The 24,032-nt window shown below is 34.3% G+C and overlaps 1 protein-coding gene across 1 annotated transcript in view; it reads right to left on the reverse strand.

Moving 5' to 3' along the window:
• SOX5 (SRY-box transcription factor 5) overlaps positions 1-24,032 on the reverse strand; it is a 1,012,050-nt gene that overhangs the window by 299,167 nt on the left and 688,851 nt on the right. Inside the window, exon 7 of the mRNA XM_088025573.1 lies at positions 1,849-2,059. Within this exon, the coding sequence (XP_087881699.1) occupies positions 1,849-2,059 (211 nt within the window). The remainder of the gene's footprint in view (positions 1-1,848; positions 2,060-24,032) is intronic.

A 24,032-nucleotide genomic window follows, 5' to 3' on the forward strand; every position in this document is an offset into this window, starting at 1 on the left:
GTTAATGATAATGTGTGATAATATAAAAGATACAAAATAATTTTAAAAGCATAAAATTAATCAGGCAAAATGAACAGAATATGTAAAACTAAAGACAAGAAAGAAATTCATCATAAGGTTAAGTTGTTGTATCAGAAAGCTACAAATTTAAGCAATTTTTACTTTCCTTTCAATTTTTATGGTTTTTTAAACAATTCTTAAATAAGAAGATAGTATTTTTAATATCAAGAAAAAAATCCAGCACATTAAAAAAATTGTCTAGGTCCTCCTCAAAACCCCATTTTTATCTCCACGTGGATGAAAGCCAAAAGTCTTTGGCTGACTAGATTATCTCTAAAATTCTTTCCAACTGTAAGATCATGTGAATTACATAAATTATAAGTAAAACCCATGTCCCAGCTATGCATCTGGTAGGGACCTAGAAATATTTAATTACCATATGACTCCCAAATATACTGGTTAACATACATTTTGTGCCATATATACTCATAATTTGCTAGTGTCCTAACAACAGACTAGAAATGAGCCCAACCCAGTGTTACATAGTATAGATGCAGTATATTTTTGGTGTAAAATATATCTTTTTATGTCACTATTTTTTGTTTGTTTTAAATTTTCATCTGACTTTTAAATAGGAGGCATGTTCTTATGTGCAATGTGGCATACAAACTTAGGAAGAATACAGGTTTAAGTAGGAGGTAGAAAACATCTGTAACATAAAGCGTGACTATCAGTTATGCATACATTCTATAATGGGCATTAGTTGTTTGTTTACTTGATTTATTTTCTTAAAGATTTTCATCTATTTATTTGAGAGAGAGAGAGAGAGAGCACGCTCAGAGGGAGAGTGAGAGGGAGAAGCCTACTTCCTGCTGAGCAGAGAGCCCTATGCAGGGCTGGATCCCAGGACCCTGAGATAATGACCTGAGCCAAAGGCAGAGGCTTCACCAACTGAGTCACCCAGGTGCGCCTGTTTCTTTGCTTTCATTTTTTTTTAATTTTATTATGTTATGTTAGTCACCATACAGTACATCATTAGTTTTTGATGTAGTGTTCCATGATTCATTGTTTGCATATAACAGCCAGTTCTCCATGCAATACATGCCCTCCTTAATATCCATCATTGGGTGAACCCATCCCCACCCCTTACCCCTCTAAAGCCCTCAGTTTGTTTCTCAGAGTCCATAGTCTCTCATGGTTCGTTTGCTTTCATTTTAACAGTATTTCATGTGCATATCACCCATAGGCTACTATCAGTAACTATTGAAGAGATTTAGAAGATGAAATCTTAAAAGAAAGGCATCCTGGAAGTTGAACAAAATGGGAACTTCAGCATGGCTAACTGAATTAGAGAATCAATAATTTTTAAATATAGAATAGGTCTAACCATATTAATTTTGGACTATACAAGAAATGGACTGAACTAAGGGAGCATAAAATGCATTCATGTATAAATAAGGCTATACACAATTTAATCAAGTTGTAAAATGGCCTTGGGGACAAAAACTGGAGATGAACAACTAGCCTGCAGATATCTGGGATGTAGGTGGTACCTATTCTGGGCTCCACTGTCACATTCTATTCTTGAATCTTTAAGTTTTACTCAACCACAACTTACCCATGTGTGAAAATGAGGAAGACATCACAACAGAAATTAATGATTAAAAAATTGGGACAGACATATTGAAATGTTTCTGAAAAAAATAAAAACCTTTCCATCTTCATAGCATTAGGTTTCCATTTTGTCCAATTTAGCTTTGAGTATACGTCAAAAAACAACTATAAGTTAAAATCCGACTATTAAAATCAGGAGATGGCAAGCACTTTGTTTCCTTTTCTAGCCTTTACCTTCTGGCTCATTTTTGATGAGCTCTTCCATTTTCCTCTGCTTCAAGGTGTCAACAACATCAGCTAAGCTGCCTTTGCGCCGTTCGGGAGTTCCTAGGGCCGTGCTGGACAAGGACTCACCACTCTGCCTCCCACCTTCTTCTGCCTTCTGAGGTGAGGTAGATGAGTTGTGTGGGGCAAATGAAGACATAACTTTATTGCCATCAACTTCCTGAAAGAGAAAGCAAAGGAAAAAAATTGTTTAAAATGCAGTGTTTTTTTTAAATTGCTTATGTGGCTTATTTAGCTAAAACATGAAAAAGTGAAATGTCACTCTGCAAGAGTAAGATAAATAAAGAAATTTTTTTTAAAAAAAGAATGCATTAACTTTATGGGCTGGCACAGAGTGAGTCAAAGATCAATTCATAGAAGAAATAAAAATATGGAGGCTCTCTCCCTTAGACTGAGAACAAATGGTAATAAGCCTTATACAAAGCCTACATTGATCAGATGTAGTTTTCTGCTTTTCTTTGAAAGTCTTAGATTTTCCTATGGCCATTAACTGCACTAGTCATCTGGCTTAAACTTCCTCATGATATTGTAATATTTAAACAAGCAACATTATGCACTTCACTTTTCATTTTAAATAGCTGCCTCTTCTTGATGGTTGCTCCTAATTAAAGCAGGGTCCGTTTTTTAGTTCTCCACTTCCCTCTCATGCTTTTAAGAAAGCATCAGCCACACAGGTTATTTTGACATCAGATAGGAATATTGAAAGCTTATTTCTGCTGATGCCAAAGGTATTTCCAATTCCATTTGTTACCCCCAGCATTGTTTCTGTCAATATTCTTCCGGATTTTGCTCTTTAAGCCCCACATGCCCTCTAAAATAAAGTTCCTTGCAATCTTTCCCTCTTCATAATTGCATATGTGTATGAAAAGAATTTATTCTATAATCCTAAAATTTAAACACACATTTGGTGTTCTTTTGTCATTATTTTCCCCACAATTTCTCGACCAACTCTAGTTATCTAATATTTGGGGTATCTTTTGTATAAAAGGCACTAAATTGATTTTTCAGACATCTGTGAGAGGAATGATATTGAAATTATTAAACAAATAATTTTCTTACTTAAAGGTTTTCTTTTTATAATCTCTTACTTCTATAATCCTTTGACTTCCCACAAAGCAGATTTCTTCTTAAAAATACAGTTGTATCCTGGGTGCCTGGGTGGTTCAGTTGATTAAGCGTCTGCCTTCGGCTCAGGTCATGATCCCAGGGTCCTGGGATCGAGTCCCGTATCAGGCACCCTGATCAGCGGAGAGCCTGCTTCTCCCTCTGTTCCCCTGCCTCCTCTTGTGTTTTTCCTCTCTCTCTCACAAAAAAATAAAATCTTAAAAAAATAAATAAAATCGTATCCTAAGATCTTTGAGGAAGTAATTAGTCTCTCTGTAAGTTACTTCTTAATTCTATAGTATTAAAAGTTTCCATTAAAATAGGGGCGCCTGGGTGGCTCAGTTGGTTAAGCGACTGCCTTCGGCTCAGGTCATGATCCTGGAGTCCCAGGATCGAGTCCCGCATCGGGCTCCCTGCTCAGCAGGGAGTCTGCTTCTCCCTCTGACCCTCTTCCCTCTCGTGCTCTCTCTATCTCATTCTCTCTCTCAAATAAATAAATAAAATCTTTAAAAAAAAGTTTCCATTAAAATACATTTGAATGTATGCACATCTAATATTCAGGATAATAGGTTATATCCCTGTTTAAACATTTCTTCTCTAAGATGTTATTAATAGGATCTCCTAACCCCAGAAAAGTGACGGATCACACTGATTTGATATCTAATGTTTTTAAGATTATTTCTAATATATTTGCCTAGGCTAAAAATATACTAAAAAGACTTGATAAAGCTGTCATTTTAATTTTTAAAAACAGATTAAAAATAGAGATGTCCACACAAACATAATCATAATCTGTTCATATGATTTTTTTGTTCGTGGACAATAGTGAATACAAGGACATTAGCCACAGTGCAAGTGTCAGTTTGTTGGGTGGTGCTAGGTAATGTGGAAAAAGTCAAAGTAAAAAATGTGTGCAAACAGAATCTTCAAAATTATAATTCTACACCGAAAATGGTTTCCATTTCTTACAAACATTACAGAATATGCAGAAAACATTACTATGTCTTGAATGAATATTCTATAGACAATACATTCAAAGATGAATCTTAGCTTATTATATACTTGAATTTGGAAATCAATATGCATAATGTAATCATTACAAACCCCTGCAGGCTAAGTGAAGATACACTTCTAGAATTATTTATTTAAAATCCATACATAAATACAAGCAAACCCATAAACACACACACACACACACACACACACACACACACACACACACACATCCCTGACAAGAGCTATCACAAACCCATTCAGTAAACTAAGGAATGTTTTTATGAATGGCCCATAATAAACATTAGCTCAGTTCCATGTTCAAAACAGAATATAGCAAAACCTCTGTATTTTTTTCCACAGATCTTTCTTCTCACTATTTCCAGGGTCAGAGCAGAAAAACCCAATGTTGAACATTTCTATTCTATACTCTGTTTTTACATTATATGATGACAAACTTAACAAACAAGAATTTGGCAGCTGAACTTCATTTTCCATAATTAAAAATTACATATATCTTTGTATAGCAACTTCAGTAGAGGGAAGGACACCCAAATTGTATACAATCACATCTATTAAAAATCAGAAAATATTTCAAAATCAAGTAAGATAAAATAACATCCCATCTTGTATGTCTCAAATTTTCTACACCTTGCAAAAGACAAAGACATATTTTAAAGAGTTTAACATCATTTCCCAAGTATTCTAAACTCAGTTACCACAACAGTATTAAAAATTATCACGCAATTTCATGCAAAAATATTTTATCTTATTGCTATTTCACCTGTCTGATTACATTTCAGCCTCTAGTACTGTTAATCCCTTTAACAGTTTTATGTAGTTAACAGATGTTTCAGTGTGGGACTCCATTGTTCATTTGCATGGTGAAGAGCTTGTTAAAAAATGTTGGCACAGTCTTCAGTCAAGAAAGTCCTATAGTTTTCCATTTCTTCCCTGGATTGCATTTACCATGTCTAAAATAATGACTGCATTTTCCTCTCCACTTTGCTGGTAGTAGATCCAGAGAATCTACTAACAGAAGTATTGGTGGTCCAAGCCAGCAAAATATATTTCATCAAGTTTTGTGAATGCTAAAGGCAAGCTTCAGTATTTTGCCATAGAGCTCTCACAACTATGATATTTGATTTCTAAGGTCTAATGATAAAAGAGGGTTCTAAACTTTTAGAACAAAGTTGATAATCTTCCTCTGTTACACTTGAAAAAGCTTTACTTAATCCTGCCCCCCCTTTTCACTTTTGCAACCTTAAGACAAAGGAAGAGATCTGCCTTGTATATCTATCTTTATTTAAATAACTTTTTAAAAAATGCATTCTTAAACTGGGAGAAGTCACTCTGAAAACTGTATGCAGTTTCCTCAAAAAGTTAAAAATAGAACTACCCTATGACCCAGCAATTGCACTACTAAGTATCTACCCAAAGGATACAAAAAATACTGAGTCAAAGGGGCACATGTTTACAGCAGCATTATCAACAATGGCCAAACTATGGAGCTATGGGAAGAGCCCAAATGTCCATCAACTAATGATTGGATAAAGAAGATGTGGTAGGGCGCCTGGGTGGCTCAGTTGGTTCAGCGACTGCCTTCGGCTCGGGTCATGATCCTGGAGTCCCGGGATCGAGTCCCGCATCGGGCTCCCTGCTCAGCGGGGAGTCTGCTTCTCCCTCTGACCCTCTTCCCTCTCGTGCTCTCTATCTCTCATTCTCTCTCTCTCTCAAATAAATAAATATCTCTCATTCTCTCTCTCTCTCAAATAAATAAATAAAATCTTTAAAAAAAAAAGAAGATGTGGTAGATATATAAAATGGAATATTACTTAGTCATCAAAAAGAATGAAATCTTGCCATTTGCAATGAAGTGGATGGAGCTAGAGTGTATTATGCCAAGCAAAATAAGTCAGTCTCAGAAAGAAAAATACCATATGATTTCACTGATATGTAGAATTTAAGAAATGAAACATGAATATGGCAGAAAAAAAAAGAGAAAGGCAAACGAATTCTCTACTATAGAAAACAAACTGAGGGTTGCTGAGGTGAGGTGGGGGGATGGGTTAAATAGGTGATGGGTATTAAGGAGTGCACTTGTGATAAACAGTGTTATATATAAGTGATGAATCATTAAATTCTACTCCTGAAACTACCATTACACTATATGTTAACTAACTAGAATTTAAATAAAAAATTGAAACAAAAAAATGCATTCTTGTTAATTCGTTCTAAAAATAGCACTTGGCTATGAATACTTTGAGAGACATATTTCAACATTAATATTCAAATTTTAGTTTAGATAACATGGTGATTAAGAAGAATTAATTCATTTGAAAAAAAAAGAGGTTATATGTGACTCAACCAGATATATATTCATTGTCCAAATGACATTTCATCCTTGACTTCTGGTCTCAAGAAATACATTACCATATTTGCTTTTCAGTCCTATAAACTCAAGTTAAATTAATACAGGGTAGTAAGAACATTACATTTAATAGTCTGTCTATCCAACTATAATTGGTAAGAATAATAGCCAATATTTACTGAGTACTTTGTGTCAGGCACTGTTTAAAGTGTGTTATATGCATTAATTCAGTTAATTCTCCTGGCAAGCCTAATTATGATTTGCACTTCGTAGCTGGAGAAACTGAGGGACGTGGAGTGAAGTAAATGCTTGAGATTGTGTGATTAATAAAAGAGTAGATAATCAACCGCAACCTGTTGGGCACCAGAGCCCTCAACCACAGTGCTAATACTACCTCTCTTTAAAAACAACAACAACAGGGGATGCCTGGTATCTCGGTTGGTTAAGAGTCTGCCTTCTGCTCAGGTCATGATCCTAGTGTCCTGGGATTGAGACCTGCATCAGGCTCCCTACTCAGTAGGGAGTCTGCTTTTCCCTCTCCTTCTGCCTCTCCCCCCGCTTGTGGTGTCTCTCTCTCTCTCTCTCTCTCTCACATAAATAAATAAAATCTTTAACAACAACAACAAATACCTAAGTATGTCAATGTTATAGGTGAACAAGATACACTGTCATCTGCTTAATAATTGTGAAAATGAGAGAGTTTTGCCCCAATATGTCCAACTCCTAAAAAAAAAATTATGTAAGTGCATTGAAATGAACTAATCCAACTATATTCTAGACTGTCTCCATCTAAATATCCACTGGTGAGGCCCCTGGGTGGCTCAGTTGTTTAAGCGACTGCCTAAGGCTCAGGTCATGATCCCGGGGTCCTGGGATTGAGCCCTGCATCGGGCTCCCTGCTCATCGGGGAGCTTGCTTCTCCCTCCCCCTCTGCCTGCCACTCCCCCCGCTTGTGTGCTCTCTCTTTGTCAAATAAATAAATAAACTCATAAATAAACTCATAAGTAAATAATAAATATCCACTGTTTTATGCCATATTCAAAATAAAGAACCTTAAAATTTAAGTAATTATTTAAACCAAACATACAGATTTGATCTCTAAGTGACTATTCAAAATCATGATGCTCAGTCATTTATGACTTTTTAACCTATCTTTTTTTATTTTAAAGATTTTATTTTTAAGCAATCTCTACACTCAACATGGTTCTCAAGCCCACGACCCAGGTTGCACATCACACATTCCACTGACTGAGTCAGCCAGGTGCTCCTTCATCTATCTTTATAAAATGTGTGGGCATGTCTAGCATCCTTTCTAATACAACAAAGTTTTGAACTTAGAAAAAAAAAAGCAGTGCAGAAAGTTTGGAGTATCTTTAACTAGATTCTCATTAATGCAAGTTCGTGAATTGCACAGAAGTAGAATATAATGAACTACAGATACATACAGAAAATGCTTTAGTGCTGAACAAGTTTTAACATGATCACATTCTTCTAATAATGCATTGTTAATATTCTAATAAATACCAACAGGGCAAGGCAAAATAAAGTTTGAAAAATATCTTGAAAGCCATATTATTTGGCTGAAATGGGTAAAGGTGGGCAAATGTCCAGTTATAAAATAATTAAGTCTTGGACAGGTAATGTGCAGCATGGTGACTACGGTTAATAATACTGTTTGTGCATCTGAAAGTTGCTAAGAAGGTAGATCTAGGAAGTTCTCATCACAAGAAAAAAATTAGCTTTGTCACTATGTGTGGTGATGGATGTTAACAAGACTAACTGTGATCATTTCACATTATATACAAATATTGAAACATTACATTGTACAACTGAAACTAGTAAGATGTTATATGTCATATCTCAATTCAAAAAAGCTGTATTATTTGGTCATTCCTTAAATTCTTTAAAAAAATGGGTAAAAATATATGGTATCACAAATGTTGCTTTTGAAACTAAATTGCACGATATGTCACCTACTCTGTTAAGTTAGGAGATGCCAAATTTCATTTAGTACTAGAAAACAATACATGATGATTGTGTAAAGTTTTATTGATTATGGTAATCTTTCATAAAAATTCTGCATGATACCCTAAACCAGGAATCCTTTTGGATTCTAGATCCTTTAATAGCTATAGATGTCTCCCAAACAGATATGCACAAACATACAGGGAGACACGCACCCATGCAATTGCACACACAATTACACATACAGTTCTACAGAGTTAATTTTCTACCTTCATAGTTCCAGAGTGAACTTCCTCCATGAAATCCCCTAGGAACTTTTTTTTTAAAGATTGTATTTATTTATTTGAGAGAGAGTAAAAGCAAAAGAGGTCACAGAGGGAGAAACAGTCTCACCGCTGAGTGGAACTCGATCCCAGGACCCTGAGACCATGACCTGAGCTGAAGGCAGACGCTTAACCAATTGAGCCACCCAGGCGCCTCTCCCCTAGGAACTCTTATAAACCACAGATTCCAGGTTAAGAAGCTCTGACCGAAATGTATATCTTCCCAGAATTGTACTATAAACTCATCAATATATACAATTGGATGATTTTTAAGATGACCAGTTAATACTTGCAAAAAAAGAGCCTCAAGCTATAGATTTCATTGATGCTTTATTCAGATAAACTTAGCTAAAGGTATATATGTTAATAAATTAAACTTTTACTGCTCCTACGATAAGCATTTAGCAAGAAATCAGTATTTTAATTATACTTTAAAGAATAATAAGCACGTTGAGGAAGAGAATGCATTACTAATGGCAATCACTGTCTTCTTACTCAGTTAATCACCTTGTGATAATGCACACATAAATTTGAAATGGAAAGCAGAACAAATTGCTAACTTTTATAAATGAATATTTTTAAAAAGCATAACAGTTCAATTTTCAACTACGAATTTTCCTAAAAACAGAAGGTAAACATATGAAGGTTACACTGAGGCAAAAATCAACCCTTAAAATGCTCAATAGAGAACACTAAAGGTCTTTCTTTGGTTAATATGATCAAATTCAGTATTCTGGGAACAGGATATGGTCAGTTCCCAAGATCTATAAAACAAAAGTAAGCACTTACAGAGAGATCTCTGAAGGCTGTCTGTGATACTTGTGATTACTGCTGGTGTTAAAGCTATCCAATTTAAAATCTTTTCTAAACTTTTGCTTAAAAAAAAAAAGCTGCCTGATGTATACTTAAGTCCAGAGGTTCACAAAATGAAAACTGACAGAGGCACTTCTGTGTGGGCTATTTTTATAGTTACCTACAGAGACAGAGCTTATCAGAACTTCTCACCTTTCTATACTAGAAAAAGCCACTGATAATAATACCTTTGTAAAATGTACTGAATTTAATAAAATCAACTATTCTTAATGTTTAAGTACAAGATAGTAGATTAATTGAGATTCCAGATTTTAGATGAGTAGTTCATAAATTTATCCAGTGACCAGCAAGCTCACTCTCTCTCTCTCTCTATATATGTATGTTTTTTTAAGCTTCCCTAGGGAGTTGTGACCATAAGATGCTAGTCTTGTAAGAATCCAAAGTCAGTTTTTAAGGAATGCTTATATTTTATACATTTCAACATTTTATGAGATACTGAAATTCCCTGAAGATTATTATTCTCAAACCTTAAAATCATTAAATCATCACAATTTTAAAAATAGGTAGAAATTCTAAATTACTCAAATAGGTATTAGCATCTTTTTGCTCTATGATCTGTGGAAAGTTCGATACTCCATGTCCTGCTTCATTCTAATTTTTAAAGAATACTGCAGAAACCTTAGAAGTTCATCTGTCTCTGTAATGCAGACACAACTGACTCTTGGGGCTGATCTAATATTTTAAATAGTGACAGGCCTCATCAAGTTTAGGTGAAAGATTATTATTTTATAAAAATGGTTCCATTATATTTCAAATATAGGATCTAGTCCATATTTCAAAGATTTTTTATGTATTTTGGACAGTGCAAATAGAAGTGAAAGCTGTTTGATGTTTCTTCAAAGCCTAAAAATATGGAATCTTTTAAAGATTCTTTCAGTGTGCAATAGGATGGAAATCCAACAAAAGTCTAACTTGGTTTGCCTTTTTTTGCCAAGCATGGGGAGATGAAATGTTAGCTTAGGCTCATATTTAATTATTGATCAGAAAATTAAATAAACTTTTAAAAGCACATTTTATCTTAAAATGCATTCACCTGGGACTAGACAATACAAGACAGGTGATTTATATAAATAATGATTCTCAAATGGTGGTCTGTGAGCCAATATCACTGGTATCACCTGAGAATACGTTTTTCTCGGGCCTCACCCTAGACTTTCTGAATCAGAAACTGAGAGGGGAAAGTCCAGCGATGTGATTTAACAAGGCTTCAGGGGGAGACTGATACTCAGTAAATTTGTAAACTATTGGTATAGGAAAAACTGTAAGAATTAGAGAGGCAAAGAGGGAGTAGACGAAAACCTGCAGTGGTGAAGAGAGCCATCACAAAAGTGATGGAACTTAATGAATTTGAGAAGACAGCTGAAAGGTAACATATTTCAGGGGGCAGCAGGTGGGGATGGAGGGAAGGGAGGAGAGTCAGCAAACATGCAGGCATAAGAATGACCAATACATTTTTTGGGGGAAATGATGTTGACTTAATTTTTTAACAGTCATTTTGGCACATGTTGAAACAGCTTATGTTTGCTGATTTCCTACTAACTATATGGATTAGAAAATCTGAGATTTATGTCAAAATTGCATTGTGGAAATAGATTGTTTCAAGAAATGTACTAGAAAATGTGGTTTGAATTTATTAATAGTTAAGTCTGATTTATAATATAAAAATAAAATAATAGTCGGTTTCCTTTGTTGTTTTTTTAAACCAGTATCATATTTGCCATCTCATTTAATTCCAGTGAGTAAAACCGAAATTTAAGGGCAAATTTTCTGATTCAGTAAGAGACTACAAATAGGAAAAACAGATCTGGAAAATATCTTCATTTGCATCTGGATGTTACATGGGCAGAAGTGTTTAATGGTTGTTTTTTAAATACTCCTTCAGAATCACATTTACCAAGAATCTCAGAAATGCTGCATTCAAGAATAAACTGTATGTTTTCATGTGCTCTCAAAACCACTTAATAAGCAAAAGTGGCATTTAGAGAATTCTAATACATTAACTAATAGAACCTGTAAAAACAAAGAACATTTTGTGCTGTGACAGCCTCATTATCTTCCTGATGATGATTTCTGTGCTGTGTCTTATTTGTGTTTAAACAATCCAGCAAGTACACTTTAAGACATTTGATGATCTCTTCCCTGAGGGCTCAAAGGTCAACCATAAGATGTTTCTAAATAAGAATTAGGCTACACATCAAAACACTTCCATTTAACACTAGAATTGTGAATCATATAATAAGATTTTAAGAGATAAAGAAAAAAACATTTATTGTAACTAACCACTAATTATGTATAATAATTCATCTATCATTTTCCTAAGAAGCCTCCAGAATATCCTTACAATAGTTGTTAATAAACTTGAGTAAATGCCTATTCACTCTGAGTCTGAAGGAAGAAATGAAATGTGAGGAATCTTCAAATTGTGATCTGTTTAGAAAATGACTCCTTTTTATCCCACAGAGCAATGAAACAGTTTCTTCACAGAGCAGACATCGGTAAAATTAATAAGCTAAGTGTTTCCTAGCATCATTTATAATTGGGAACTGACTACATATTCAGTGGTAAGTGAAATAAATTGTGATCCTCCATGCAGTAAAATATGATATCAGCAAAGCCGTAGAAAGAAGTGGTTAAGCAAAATTTGGGTTCAAATTCAGACTTTGTTATTTACTAACTATACAACCTTTGGCAAGTTATCTAAACTCTCTAAACCTGTTTCAAATCTATAAAAGGGGATAATAAATGATAAGTAATTCATATGTGCTAATATATAGTATCATTGATCTCTAGAATTTAACAGTAATGAAAATACTTACTAAAATTTAAATATTTCATTCACTCAATTTTCTCTTTCATGTAATAAAAATGTTTTATACGCTAACTTGTGAGGCAGTTAATGATGTTAGCATCTAAGCACAGAGAATCAAGCCAAATAGCTTAGGTTCAAATCCTGGTTCCACCATTAACTAGCTATGTGACCCTCGGCAAATTATTTAATCTTTCTGTGCCTTGGTTTCCTCATCTATAAAATGGGGACTATACTATTATCTACCTCAATGAGTCGTTAGTGGATTACAAGTTACAAAATAATGAGTTACAGGAATTGGGAGACTACATGAGTTAGTATATATATTACAAACTATAAAACTCATAAAAATGGTAACTGGCTCATGGCAAGAGCTATGTAAGTATTTGTTAAAATAAGTATGCTCCAGGCATTATATTAGGATATAATCATCGACAAAACACAGAATATATGAAAATAAATATAGAAAACGCCAGCCTCTTTACTAAGATAGTGAAGAAGACATTTAACAAGAGACAAACCCCTTTCCACACCTACCCACCAAAACAACAACAAAAATACCCCCAAAACAACATATTTGCACATTCAAGTAATTTCATAGTTCTTTGTACTAAAATCAAACCACATTCATGGAATCAATTCTTTAAAAGATTAATTTAAACTTTTTTAAGGTGGCCCATTTTTAAAGATAAGCTAATACAAACCTTATTTTAAGAAAAAAAAAAGTAGTCCACAAAAGGTCACGTGCCATTAGCACGCTTTTATCTCTGTTGCATACTCAATTTTCAAATTTCACAGTTTCATGGTTCTCTACAAAGTGATAACTCAGGGAAATGATCAAAGAAAGAATGTTCAATTACTCCTCATTATGAAATAAAACTTTTTAAAGTCAAAGTCTGAAAAGAATTAGAGTAATGAATTATTTTTCATAAATACATGATACCAATTACTTATTATGCCATATTTCTACTTTTCTTTCATATTTTTTTCTTCTTGTAAGATAGACATACAAGATTTTTCTTTCTTCATGAGAACATTAGCACTATCAGATTCTCCTGCAAAAAATCATTAGGTTCCTTTACACTATAAATACAAAACAGCAACAAAGGTAATATGAGGAAGGACAGATTAGGAGCTAACTCTCCTTTTTTATGCTAGTTTCCCTCCTCTATACTCTAGTACATCTTTTTTTTTTAAAGATTTTTATTTATTTATTCATGAGAGACAGAGAGAGAGGCAGAGAGAGAAGCAGGCTCCCAAGGAGCAGGGAGCCCGATGTGGGACTCGATCCCAGGACTCTGGGATCATGACCTGAGCCAAAGGCAGATGCTTAACCATCTGAGCCACCCAGGTGCCCCATCTTTTTTTTTCTTGAATAGAATCCCTCACTAGTACATCTCCTCACTAGATCAGGCTGATTTCATAGCCCAATGTCCATTAATTCCATCATGTCATTAGACTAATCCCATCTTCCTATTAAAAAAAAAAAAGCTAAAGGCCTATTTTTCTATACTAATTAAGATTCTCAATAAAGCTCTATGTTTACAGCAAAAGTAACTCTTTTTCTTTGAAAGAGACCTTTAACATGAGTTGACCTTAAGCAGTGATTTGAGATAAAAGAAGCACAAGCTTCAGTTCTCATTCCGAAATAAAGATAAGTCATTAAGCAGTCTACATACTCATAAAATTTCCTAGCTAGCCAAACTATTTATTCATAGTATAAAACAGAATTTCCTGAGTCTGTTTTAGTGGGCATATAAAGACCATCTTGTAGCGCACACAATCACTGAGATACTGGCATTCTTTACGTAAAACACTGGGTTCTCTGCAAAGATTATTTTCACACAGTTTATGAGTAATGCTATATATAAATTTTGTCATTTTAGTCTTATAGTTGTGAAGACTTTTAAAAATATTTCTAAACTATTAGGCAGATTCCTGACCAAATATACAAAGTCTGTTGCAATTCACTAATGTTTTCAGTAAAAATATAGCTACCACTCCTGGAGTTCTTAAAGACACACTTCTAAAAGTTTTATGGACATATCTTTTACAATTCTCAGAGAAATTCCATGAAGACTGTAATTCCTATTTAACAGATGAGGATATTAAGCTCCTGTGAGTAATTCACCCAAAGTAATAGTAGGAAATGTTAAATTGAAGAATTAAGACCAAGATTATGTAACTTTAAGATCCATGCTGGTCATCATTAAGTTACACTGCCTTCCTCAACTGATTCAGGTGATGTAAGAGATGACACAGGTATGAAAAAATAAAGCTGGTTTTCTTTCCTCAAAGAGTTTAAAATTAAATTTGAGAGGCACTTAAATCACAAGAAACAACCAGTAATTATAACTAAATTGTATAGTAGCAAATTATACATGCAGGAGAACTTCAAAGAAGAGAGAACCCTAGAAATCAAAAGAAGGTGGAAACTTCTTCATCACAGCATTAGTACACAGCTTTGGGATCACTTATTTAATTTTCTTTCTATACCCTGAAGGCAGAAAATATGTCTGATTATTCACCATGTACCCCAACTCTATTATTTGTGTCTAATAAATACATATTGAGTTAATTACTCAATTTATTAAATCTTTATATCTTTATAGATAGTCTTTTGGTCTAAGCCTACAAAAGTAGGTAGGTAGGAAAAGATAGAGGCGTCATCCAGAAGGCATCATCATTTCATGAAAGATTATGAAAGTCAAATAGAAGTGTTTACATTTAACTTGATAGCCAATGGGGAACTATTTTTGATTCCATACTGGATGCTTCTCTTAAAGTAGGTTGTTAGGAAGATTAGCAGTGGTGTGGAGAATGCATTGGGTAGAAGAGAAAGTGAAGATCTCCACTGAATAGGAAACCATTACCATGCCACATATGTGGTGATAAAAAGCTTTCCATTAGATTGTAGCGATGAAAGTTGAAAGGAACCATCAAATCCTAGAAGCAATTTGAAGCAAATAATGATAGGATTAGATAACTTGAAAATAGGGAGTAAACAGTCAGAGATAAACATAGTTCTTGTTTGGGAGGTTGAAATAATGATTATGATCTAGATGAAAACAGAATGGATAGCCAATAGATGATTATTAAAATAGAATCAATATATCTAAAAAATTAATAAATCTACATAATTAAATTAGTCTATAACTTGAGTGTTAGCCTTAACTTCTAGCTCCAGCACTGTAAATAACAGATGCCATACACTCCCTCAGGATTCAAATGAGTTTATTGTTTGAGATCTTTAAATTTGCATGTGGAATATTCAAATATAGATGAGCCTCAGAATACACAAAGCAGATAAAGAAATAAAGACTGTAAAATAATGACTTATGAACCATTTGTTTCCAGCGAATGGTTAAATCCATTTTAGTAAATTAGCCCTCAGAAAGTGTCTTCTGAGAGAGAGAAGAGCAAATGGCCAAGCCCTCTTTTCATGTGTCTAAAATGACAGTTCTAAGTGGGTATCATCTTCTCTTACAGTGACTCGGGTTTACCATGTAAATTTTTGAAACTTTATAGTTATTTACAATTAGAATTTGAAGGTGATGAAAGATGTTTTGCAAAGAAAAATCCATAAAATCCATACATGGAAATAAAAATGAGTGCTTATAGAACACACAAAACAGAGAACCTGGAAAATGAGAAGATTCTAGAAAAAAATTGCCAGAATAAAGGACTTGGGGTATTCTAGGAAGTAAAGCTAAAGGATGACAAAAGGATAACACTATAAAAATAAAGGAGAACATTAGAAACTGACACATCTTTCCCTTATTTATAATGAATAGGCTTTTAAATATTGAGTTCTTAGTGCTGTATGCTCAACCCTAAAATTCTTGCCATATAGATGTTAGAGTCAGAATGGGGGGAAAACAAAAATGAAAATTATCACCATCAAAAAAGTTCTGCAGAAGCCTCCTGCCCTGAGTGCTTTATTGAGTTGTGATCACAGGTGTAAATAAAATGTGATGTGATTTTCCCCCATTAATAAATTACTGTCAAGGGAACTTATTGGGATATATGTATAAAAAATGAAATTGTCTTTAGGTTATACTAAATCCTATGGAGAATAGAGAGGAGATGCAATATTTGGATTTGGGGCAGATGCACTGTCTTCCACAATTCTATTTGAGTTCCTGACTTCAGAGCATCCTTGGATATTGCTGATATCTCAAAGTGATTCTGGCTTGGTGCTCAATAACCCACAAAAACATCAATCCAAAATAAAGGCATGTATTCTTTATATACCCCACAGAAAGAGAATATAAACTTTGTGTTACAAATTGTAGCTACATTGTTTGACTAATGAAGCTCAAGTTAAATAGTCATTCCCTTTAAGTCTGAAATACATATACTAAGACTGAGTCTCAGGATGGGAACCAAACAGGTATTGCTATGCTTACCAGCTCTGAGATGTACAGACACAGAGGTTGCTTGCAAAAGTCCTTTGCTATCCAGTCCTTATACTTAGCGACATCAAAAAGAGAAAATATGATTTAAAAGCTCCTACTGAGCATACAGAGACCTTGAACATAGACAAGGGATGAACACAAAGAATATTTGCGTACAAGAATCACACTTCATCTCTAATTTTTTATGGTACATTTTTGGTGTTTCCATTATTTTTCTTCTATTCCTTTGGTTCTAAGAGAAGTATACACATACATGTATATATTTCATTAAGAGGAAATAAAAGGGTTGCCTTTAGTTAAGATGTTTCAATTCACAGAGACTACACATTTAAAAAATAAATTGCCTGAATAAATTCAATTATCTAGAGAAGCAAAGGAAATCACATGCAAATGACATTATATGCAGAGGCCATTCCGACAGCTTCATGTTTATTTTTATTGTTTCAGTCAGTGGAAGGGAGAAGCTGTCAAAAATGTAACATCTCCTCCTTTTTAAAGGTCCAATGTCTCTGGTACTGAAAACTGCATGAGCAATAATACCAGGAGAAGAAATCTGTCTACTATGGAAAATAGAAGGTTCAGACTGCCTCCAACTTAATGCCAGCACACCAGCAGGACCCCTACACACCTGGGTGTATTCTGCCTACAAAAAGCAAAAAAAAAAAAAAAAATTAATTTGCAAGTAGTCAGGTATCAATTCAGCCAATTACGACTGGTCAAAAAAAAGTATATTTTTTAAAAAGTTAATCTCCATATGTTTAATTAGCCTATACCATGACTATTAATCCTGTTTTCTGAGAGCAGCATTGTAAATAGTAGGTGCTATCTATGACTTTACCAGGAGATACTCTTTAGACTTTTACATTCTAATGAGCAGTAATTAAATATGACATTTTTGCCTTGTTCTTTGAATATGACAAAAATACTTGGAGAAGATTTAGGCTGACTTTTGTAATTGGTTCTTGCTGAAAATCTCTGGCTCTTGACGCAGAATTTACATGCTACCTGAGTTCTCTTGAGGCATGAATGTCCCAAGTAAATGTGGCATATGTTTGTATTTTCTTGCCAATTCCAAATTCATTCATTCAAATCACTCATTGTAGACCAAATTCTTATCCAATTCCACAGAGCCACCGATTTTCCTGGAAGTGAATAGCAGCTTTGTGCATAGAACAGGGAAGTCAATAGCAGGTCTGTGCACGGAAGAACTATGCAACTAGTGGAAAGGATAAGAATTTGACCACAGGATTTCTTGAGTGTGGTAGAATCTAGTTTGAAATGACCTAAATGATGAAGCTTTCAACACTTTCACTTGGGTACCAATTCTAAAACTTGACAATTTGAGTAACTGTGTTTATATGGCCATCTTATATACCACCCTGATTGCAGTGTGTGTGAGGATAATTTTTTCCTTTAATATATTTGTATTACAATGTTCTTTATTTTAATTAACCTCCAATTTCATTCAGAACCTGAGGGCATAGTCTTAGCAAAATAATAAAAGCATCATTTATTAAATTTAGTAACATGCCAATCACTGTATTGGGGCTTTTAATAGGCTATGATCCTTCCTCAGAGACCTATGAAGCAGGTATTATTGTCACTGTTTTTACACACATAGAAACTGAGTTTTCCAGTTTCCATGAAACTCAGTGTAAACCATTCAAGTGCAGTAAATATTTTAAACCCATCTCCCTGAATCTTTCAAATGTGCTTTTAGCCATTTTGCTATACAGTTTCTCATCAGACTGAACATACCTAACTGTTCTAATTTTACTAACATTGATCTAATTTTCTAGTCAAAGCTTGTTTCATCTCTGTATCTATCATCTATCTCATACCTGTTTGGTTTCATAATGTCCTTTATTAACATACTCAGTTTTATATACTATTTTTAATTAGCTACATCTTACATTTCAATTTCCTTGACAGGTATTTCCAAATGAAAATTAAGCCGTTTTGTCAAACTCATAAATAACATTTTAAACACCCCACCACCACCCTTCAGGACACACACACCAATGAAACAAGCACACAAAATTTGTTAACCATGTGCCTATTTTTTGAAAAGCATTACTCTGCATCCTGGAGGGAATACAAATGATTTTCTAATAGTGAAGTCCAGTATCTTTCATGACTTCTTCAAATTATTTGAGACTACTGAATAGTTCTTTCCTGAGCTTTCTGATGGTCCATCATCTGCTGTTCTTTCTTATCCCAGGCATCGCCTGTTTTGATCTTAAATCCTCTAAAGCATATTCAATAACCATAATAAGTTCCTGCTTCTCTTTCTAAACTCTCTATCTTAGGAAAACGATCTTGACTCTGTGTCTTGAAGATCTCTCAGTTGAGTGCACCTAGCTTTCAAGGAAAACTTGTAACTCCTTTGGATGATACACAAACTTCCTTATCATTATTCTCTACCCCACTTTAGTGATACAATCATAATTTAACTCCTTGCATTCCCCCAGGCCCTGTTCTCCTTAATATCTTACTTCCCTGCCTCTTTCAAGATAACTTGCAAGCTTTAAAATTCAGCTTAGGTTTACTTCCTTGGGGAATTGTAAATTCTCAACAAATATTTGTGGAATAAATGATTCTTCTTAAATTCACAATTTCAAATCTTGTGTCTATGCAGGTAATGTTCACATTCCCATCTCTTGGCAGAGAAGTTTCAATCACATATTTCCAACAACTGGTTTTCTACCTAAATATCTCAGTACCTCAAACCCAACATATACAAATGTGAACTCAGAATTCTGTCTCCCAAACTGGCTCACTTTTGTTTTCTTTCCTTACAGTGGCCAATATTCTCACAGACACATAGGATTAAAGAATCATTAATTTTGATCTTAAGCAAATTTCTTAACCTCTATGAACTTTAATATTCCTAAGTCAAAAGGAGAGATGTGGACTAAAACAGTGCTAAGATCTAATGCCAGGTTTTAAGTTTGATAGGTCTGTGAGTGGTAAATATACAAAAACACAGCAGATAATTGTCCTATCTACAATCTGTATTCATTCTACAACCCTTTATCATTCTTTCTTTTCATAGTCCACATAAAAAATATATCTGGATTTACAGTAAGATAAACTAGGAATTTGTATTATTTGCCACCAATGAAATGGATTAAATGGTCTAAGTCTGTCCCTATGGAAAGAAATAGGTTTTTCCAGGCACTATGCCACCACTAAATGGACAGTAATACCTCTTACTGTGAAAAGCAGATCTGTAAATTAAGCTCTAGCTGGGTGTAAATAACAAAGGAGACAGTTAAAAAAATTCTATATACATACAGTTAATATAAAATTATGGCTTTTATTGCTAATATATATGTATTTTACATATACACATATATACATGTATAATATATATTTTTAACAAATAAATTCTGAACAAATATGTTAAAACTTTGACTATTTTTAATATTAGCTGGTTTAATCAGCTTTCATATTTTGCCTTTACTGCTTTCAGTGAGCTGTTCTATTTCATGACTCTACTTAGTATTTCTAGGAACAAGACAATTAATATTCCTTTTTGTTGATCCTTCTAAAATGTTTAATTATTCATCTGACTTTGCCACATTCTGACTGGCCTGGCAGAAGAAGTAATGTTAAGGCTGGGAAGAAAATATGTTAGAAGTATTCTGAAGCAAGTGAAAAATATTTTTTTTTCATATTTGAGCAAGGAAAGTAAATACAGATACCCCTGGTCATTTCTCATACTCTTCACAAAACTTACTCACCTTTTTTTTTTTTTTGTGGAAATATCTGTATAACCCAATTCTGGGTTATATGTAACAGGTTTTGGTTTTGGGTTTTTGTTTTCTGATACAGAACAGACCCCCCCCCCTCAAAAAATGTATGATCTTGTTTCACAGTACTTACTTAGCACTTTATGTGTTTCTCTAAACTAGAAACAAGCCAATTACCAGCCAAAATATTTGAAGGTTTTTCTAAAACAGGACACCCATCTTCCCTTATTTCTATTCCATCTGAGATTGAAGCCTGGTTCAATTTTGGTTCCGTGGATCTGGTCCAGAAGCAAACCAGAATTAAAATTTTTAACTTTTTTTCTAAGATAAATATTTAGAGTTTAAACTAAATGATGAATATTTAGTTCATGACACAGGATTTTTATAAGGCCATTTGTGCATCCACAACATTTCTTGGTTCCCCAATCATTTTAGATTATAAACTCAAATCTTCTGATAGCATTCAAGGCCCCTTACAATCTGGCCTTAATCTACCTTTACAACTTTTTCCCATTAAAACATGGTCTTTTGAGTCAGGCCTGTTCTCACTGGCTGTGTGACTTTATTTTATTCTCTCCACTTTAGTATCCATATCAGTAAAATGGAAATAATGATATTTCTTTTGTGGAAGATTGTAAAGATTACACGACATGAGGCAGGGAGGTGCTTAGCATAATTCCTAGTCCAGATTTACTGTTTGATAAATGTTAGTTCCTTTTTATGAGACTTCTTAAAGACACTCTCTAATCAAATCACCTAAGTTGCTTAGGGTTTCACACATATACCTAGAAATTCCCTGAACAGATACAAATAGCAGCACCATTTGCATGCAACGTAACTTTGACAACCATACCTAGAAGATCTGTTCCTTATTGAGCTCTTTTCCTCCAGTCTTAGACTATCTCTTTCCCTTCAATTGCTTTCTACCTCCTCTTGCATTTTCAAATCATACCTATCCTTCGAGACTCAGCTGAATTATCTTTAAGGAAACTTTTCTTCACTTCCACTCTCTCACTGAAACCCCACCAGGAACCATCCTACTGTCCCACTTTTGAAAGTGATACCACCCATTTCTGATTTATTGTAATTTCCACATACATACTGAATGTGTGCCATGGTCCTCTTGAGGAGTGGTCCTAAAAGCACCAGTCTGCCACAAGACAAGAAGCTGCCCCAGAACGGAAATCACTTCTATCACTAAGCACCGTGTTTAGCTCAGCTGGTAGTCTTCCCCTAACAAGACTTAATGAAGGGAGGCACACAGACCCCATTTGGAGTAGCACTGCTCTAGAACCATTTGCTTAGAAATTTGCTCTTCTCCCTCAGTCAGAAAATGCTGTTCTTCCTTCATAAACTCCCATAACATACCATAAACCCCTCCAACTGTAACACTCACCATAATATTATCAAAGCCTTAAACAGGATTTATCTGTATATCCATTTTCTCCACCAGACTGTAAGTTCCCAGAGGATAAAAATGTGCCTTTTTCATGTTTGCAGCTAATATATTTTATACAAAAGAGATATGCTATAAATGTTGGTTTAATTGAAATGAATTCTTTCCCCTGTCATTACACTGAAAAATGAGACATTTAAGATTTAGGTGAAACATGACTTCCTCCTTTGTGATAACTTTCTCCTACCACACTAGTATTCGTGATGCATGATGCAGACAATATTAGAAAGAGAGAACTGGGGGCACCTGGGTGGCTCAGTCGGTTTAAGCGTTTACCTTCAGCTCAGGCCCTGATCCCAGGGTCCTGGGGTTGAGCCCCGCATTGGGCTCCCTGCTCTGCAGGAAGCCTGCTTCTCCCTCTCCCACTCCCCCTGCTTGTGTTCCCTCTCTCACTGTGTCTCTCTCTGTCAAATAAATAAATAAAATATTTTAAAAAAAAGAAAGAAAGAGAGGACTGAGGTAAGGGCTAAATATAGAAGGTGTTTGGAATGAGACATATTAAGGGAAAATAAGTAATGGAAAATAAAAGGAAAAAGAGAAGAGTATATAGAAGTTCATGCCATAAGTAAAAGGAAAGTTGAACTCTTTCTCATAGAGCCAACACAGTACTGAGAAACCACCTACATATCAACTAGAATATTATGGAGACAGGGGTGTGGGGCAGAAGCATAAGGTAGGATTATACCTGACTTCGCAACTTTTTTCCTATACCAAAGGTTAGAATTTTTTTTACTCTCTATTATAAACATAAGGACCTTTCAAATGCTTAACTCATTTCTCCAACACACACAAACTCTGTACCCATTCTACTTCCAGACAAAAAAGCATGTAACAATGCAAATTGTAATAGGTAACAAAAATGAAAAGATAACACTGAACTCACATATATATTTAAAACTTTACATATAACTTTTAAAATTAAAAAATGCAACATTTAATACTACTTATATACACTAGAAAATCAATGTAGATTCCCCTTGTATAACCCAACACAGCAGCTGAGCCTATTTGTAGCTAAGCTACATGGTCTGAAGTTCTTATCACAATCCCAGTAACTATTCAACCTACTTTTTCCCTTTAGCTATGTAGACAGGACATGAAAACAGAACTTGGTGCTAAATTTTATTCTAAATTGGATTTGGGCCATTCCCAGTGGTTTTGCTGTGTTTGTTATTTCTTAGCTATGGCTTCTGGTTGTACTGATCTTCAATTTTTTCACTATTTCTCCTCATGTAAAATTTATTATGATTTTTTTTCTTTTTTCTTTTTTTTTTCCTTTCAGGAGAGGTGCATAAATGAGGCACTTCACTCACTAAGGAAATCTCTTTATAATTACAAGGATCATATAAAAATCCCCTTATCCACCATGGAAATCTGGTAGCTATTTGAATGTAACAAAAATACTTAACTCTTCAAAATTAGATGAAGAGATTACAGTGACTTTTTTTGAATGACAAAACCATGAAGGCATATATTTGTCATCAAAAAATATAAACAATATTTTTGAGGTAAATATTTAAAGAAACTAAATGCTTATGTATACCTCATATACTAAACTAAAAGCACCTCAATTACAAATAATCAGAAGTCTTCTTTTTGATTCCAGCTTTTGTTTCATTATGTCTGAATGAACTATTCAACAAACAAAAAAGAAATAAAAAAGTACGGAAAGAAAAGTATTACTAAATTAACATCTTTTTGTGTGTGTTTCACTTTTTATTAACTTGCTTTGTCTCATACTTTTACTAAACAGAGTTAACAAAAATCTCCACCTGTATGTATAACTGCGACATTTTATTATCAAGAGTGAAAAGTAACTTGATCTTTGAATTAGGCAGTAGATAAATATTGGGATCAGTTGGTCAATATCACAATTCAAGCTACTAAAGGATTAAAACAAAGTGACCTGCAAATAAGGGGAGGGTATGTGCTATGGTGAGTGCTGTGAATTATGCAAGACTGCTGAATCACAGATCTGTACCTCTGAAACAAATAATACAGTATAGGTTAAAAAAAAAAAAAGAAGATAGCAGGAGGGGAAAAATGAACGGAGGGAAATTGGAGGGGAA

The sequence above is a fragment of the Eumetopias jubatus genome, unplaced genomic scaffold (genome assembly GCF_037043125.1).
Source record: "Eumetopias jubatus isolate StellerSeaLion01/CBP00866 unplaced genomic scaffold, mEumJub1_p1.0 scaffold_8, whole genome shotgun sequence".
NCBI classification, from domain to species: domain Eukaryota; kingdom Metazoa; phylum Chordata; class Mammalia; order Carnivora; family Otariidae; genus Eumetopias; species Eumetopias jubatus.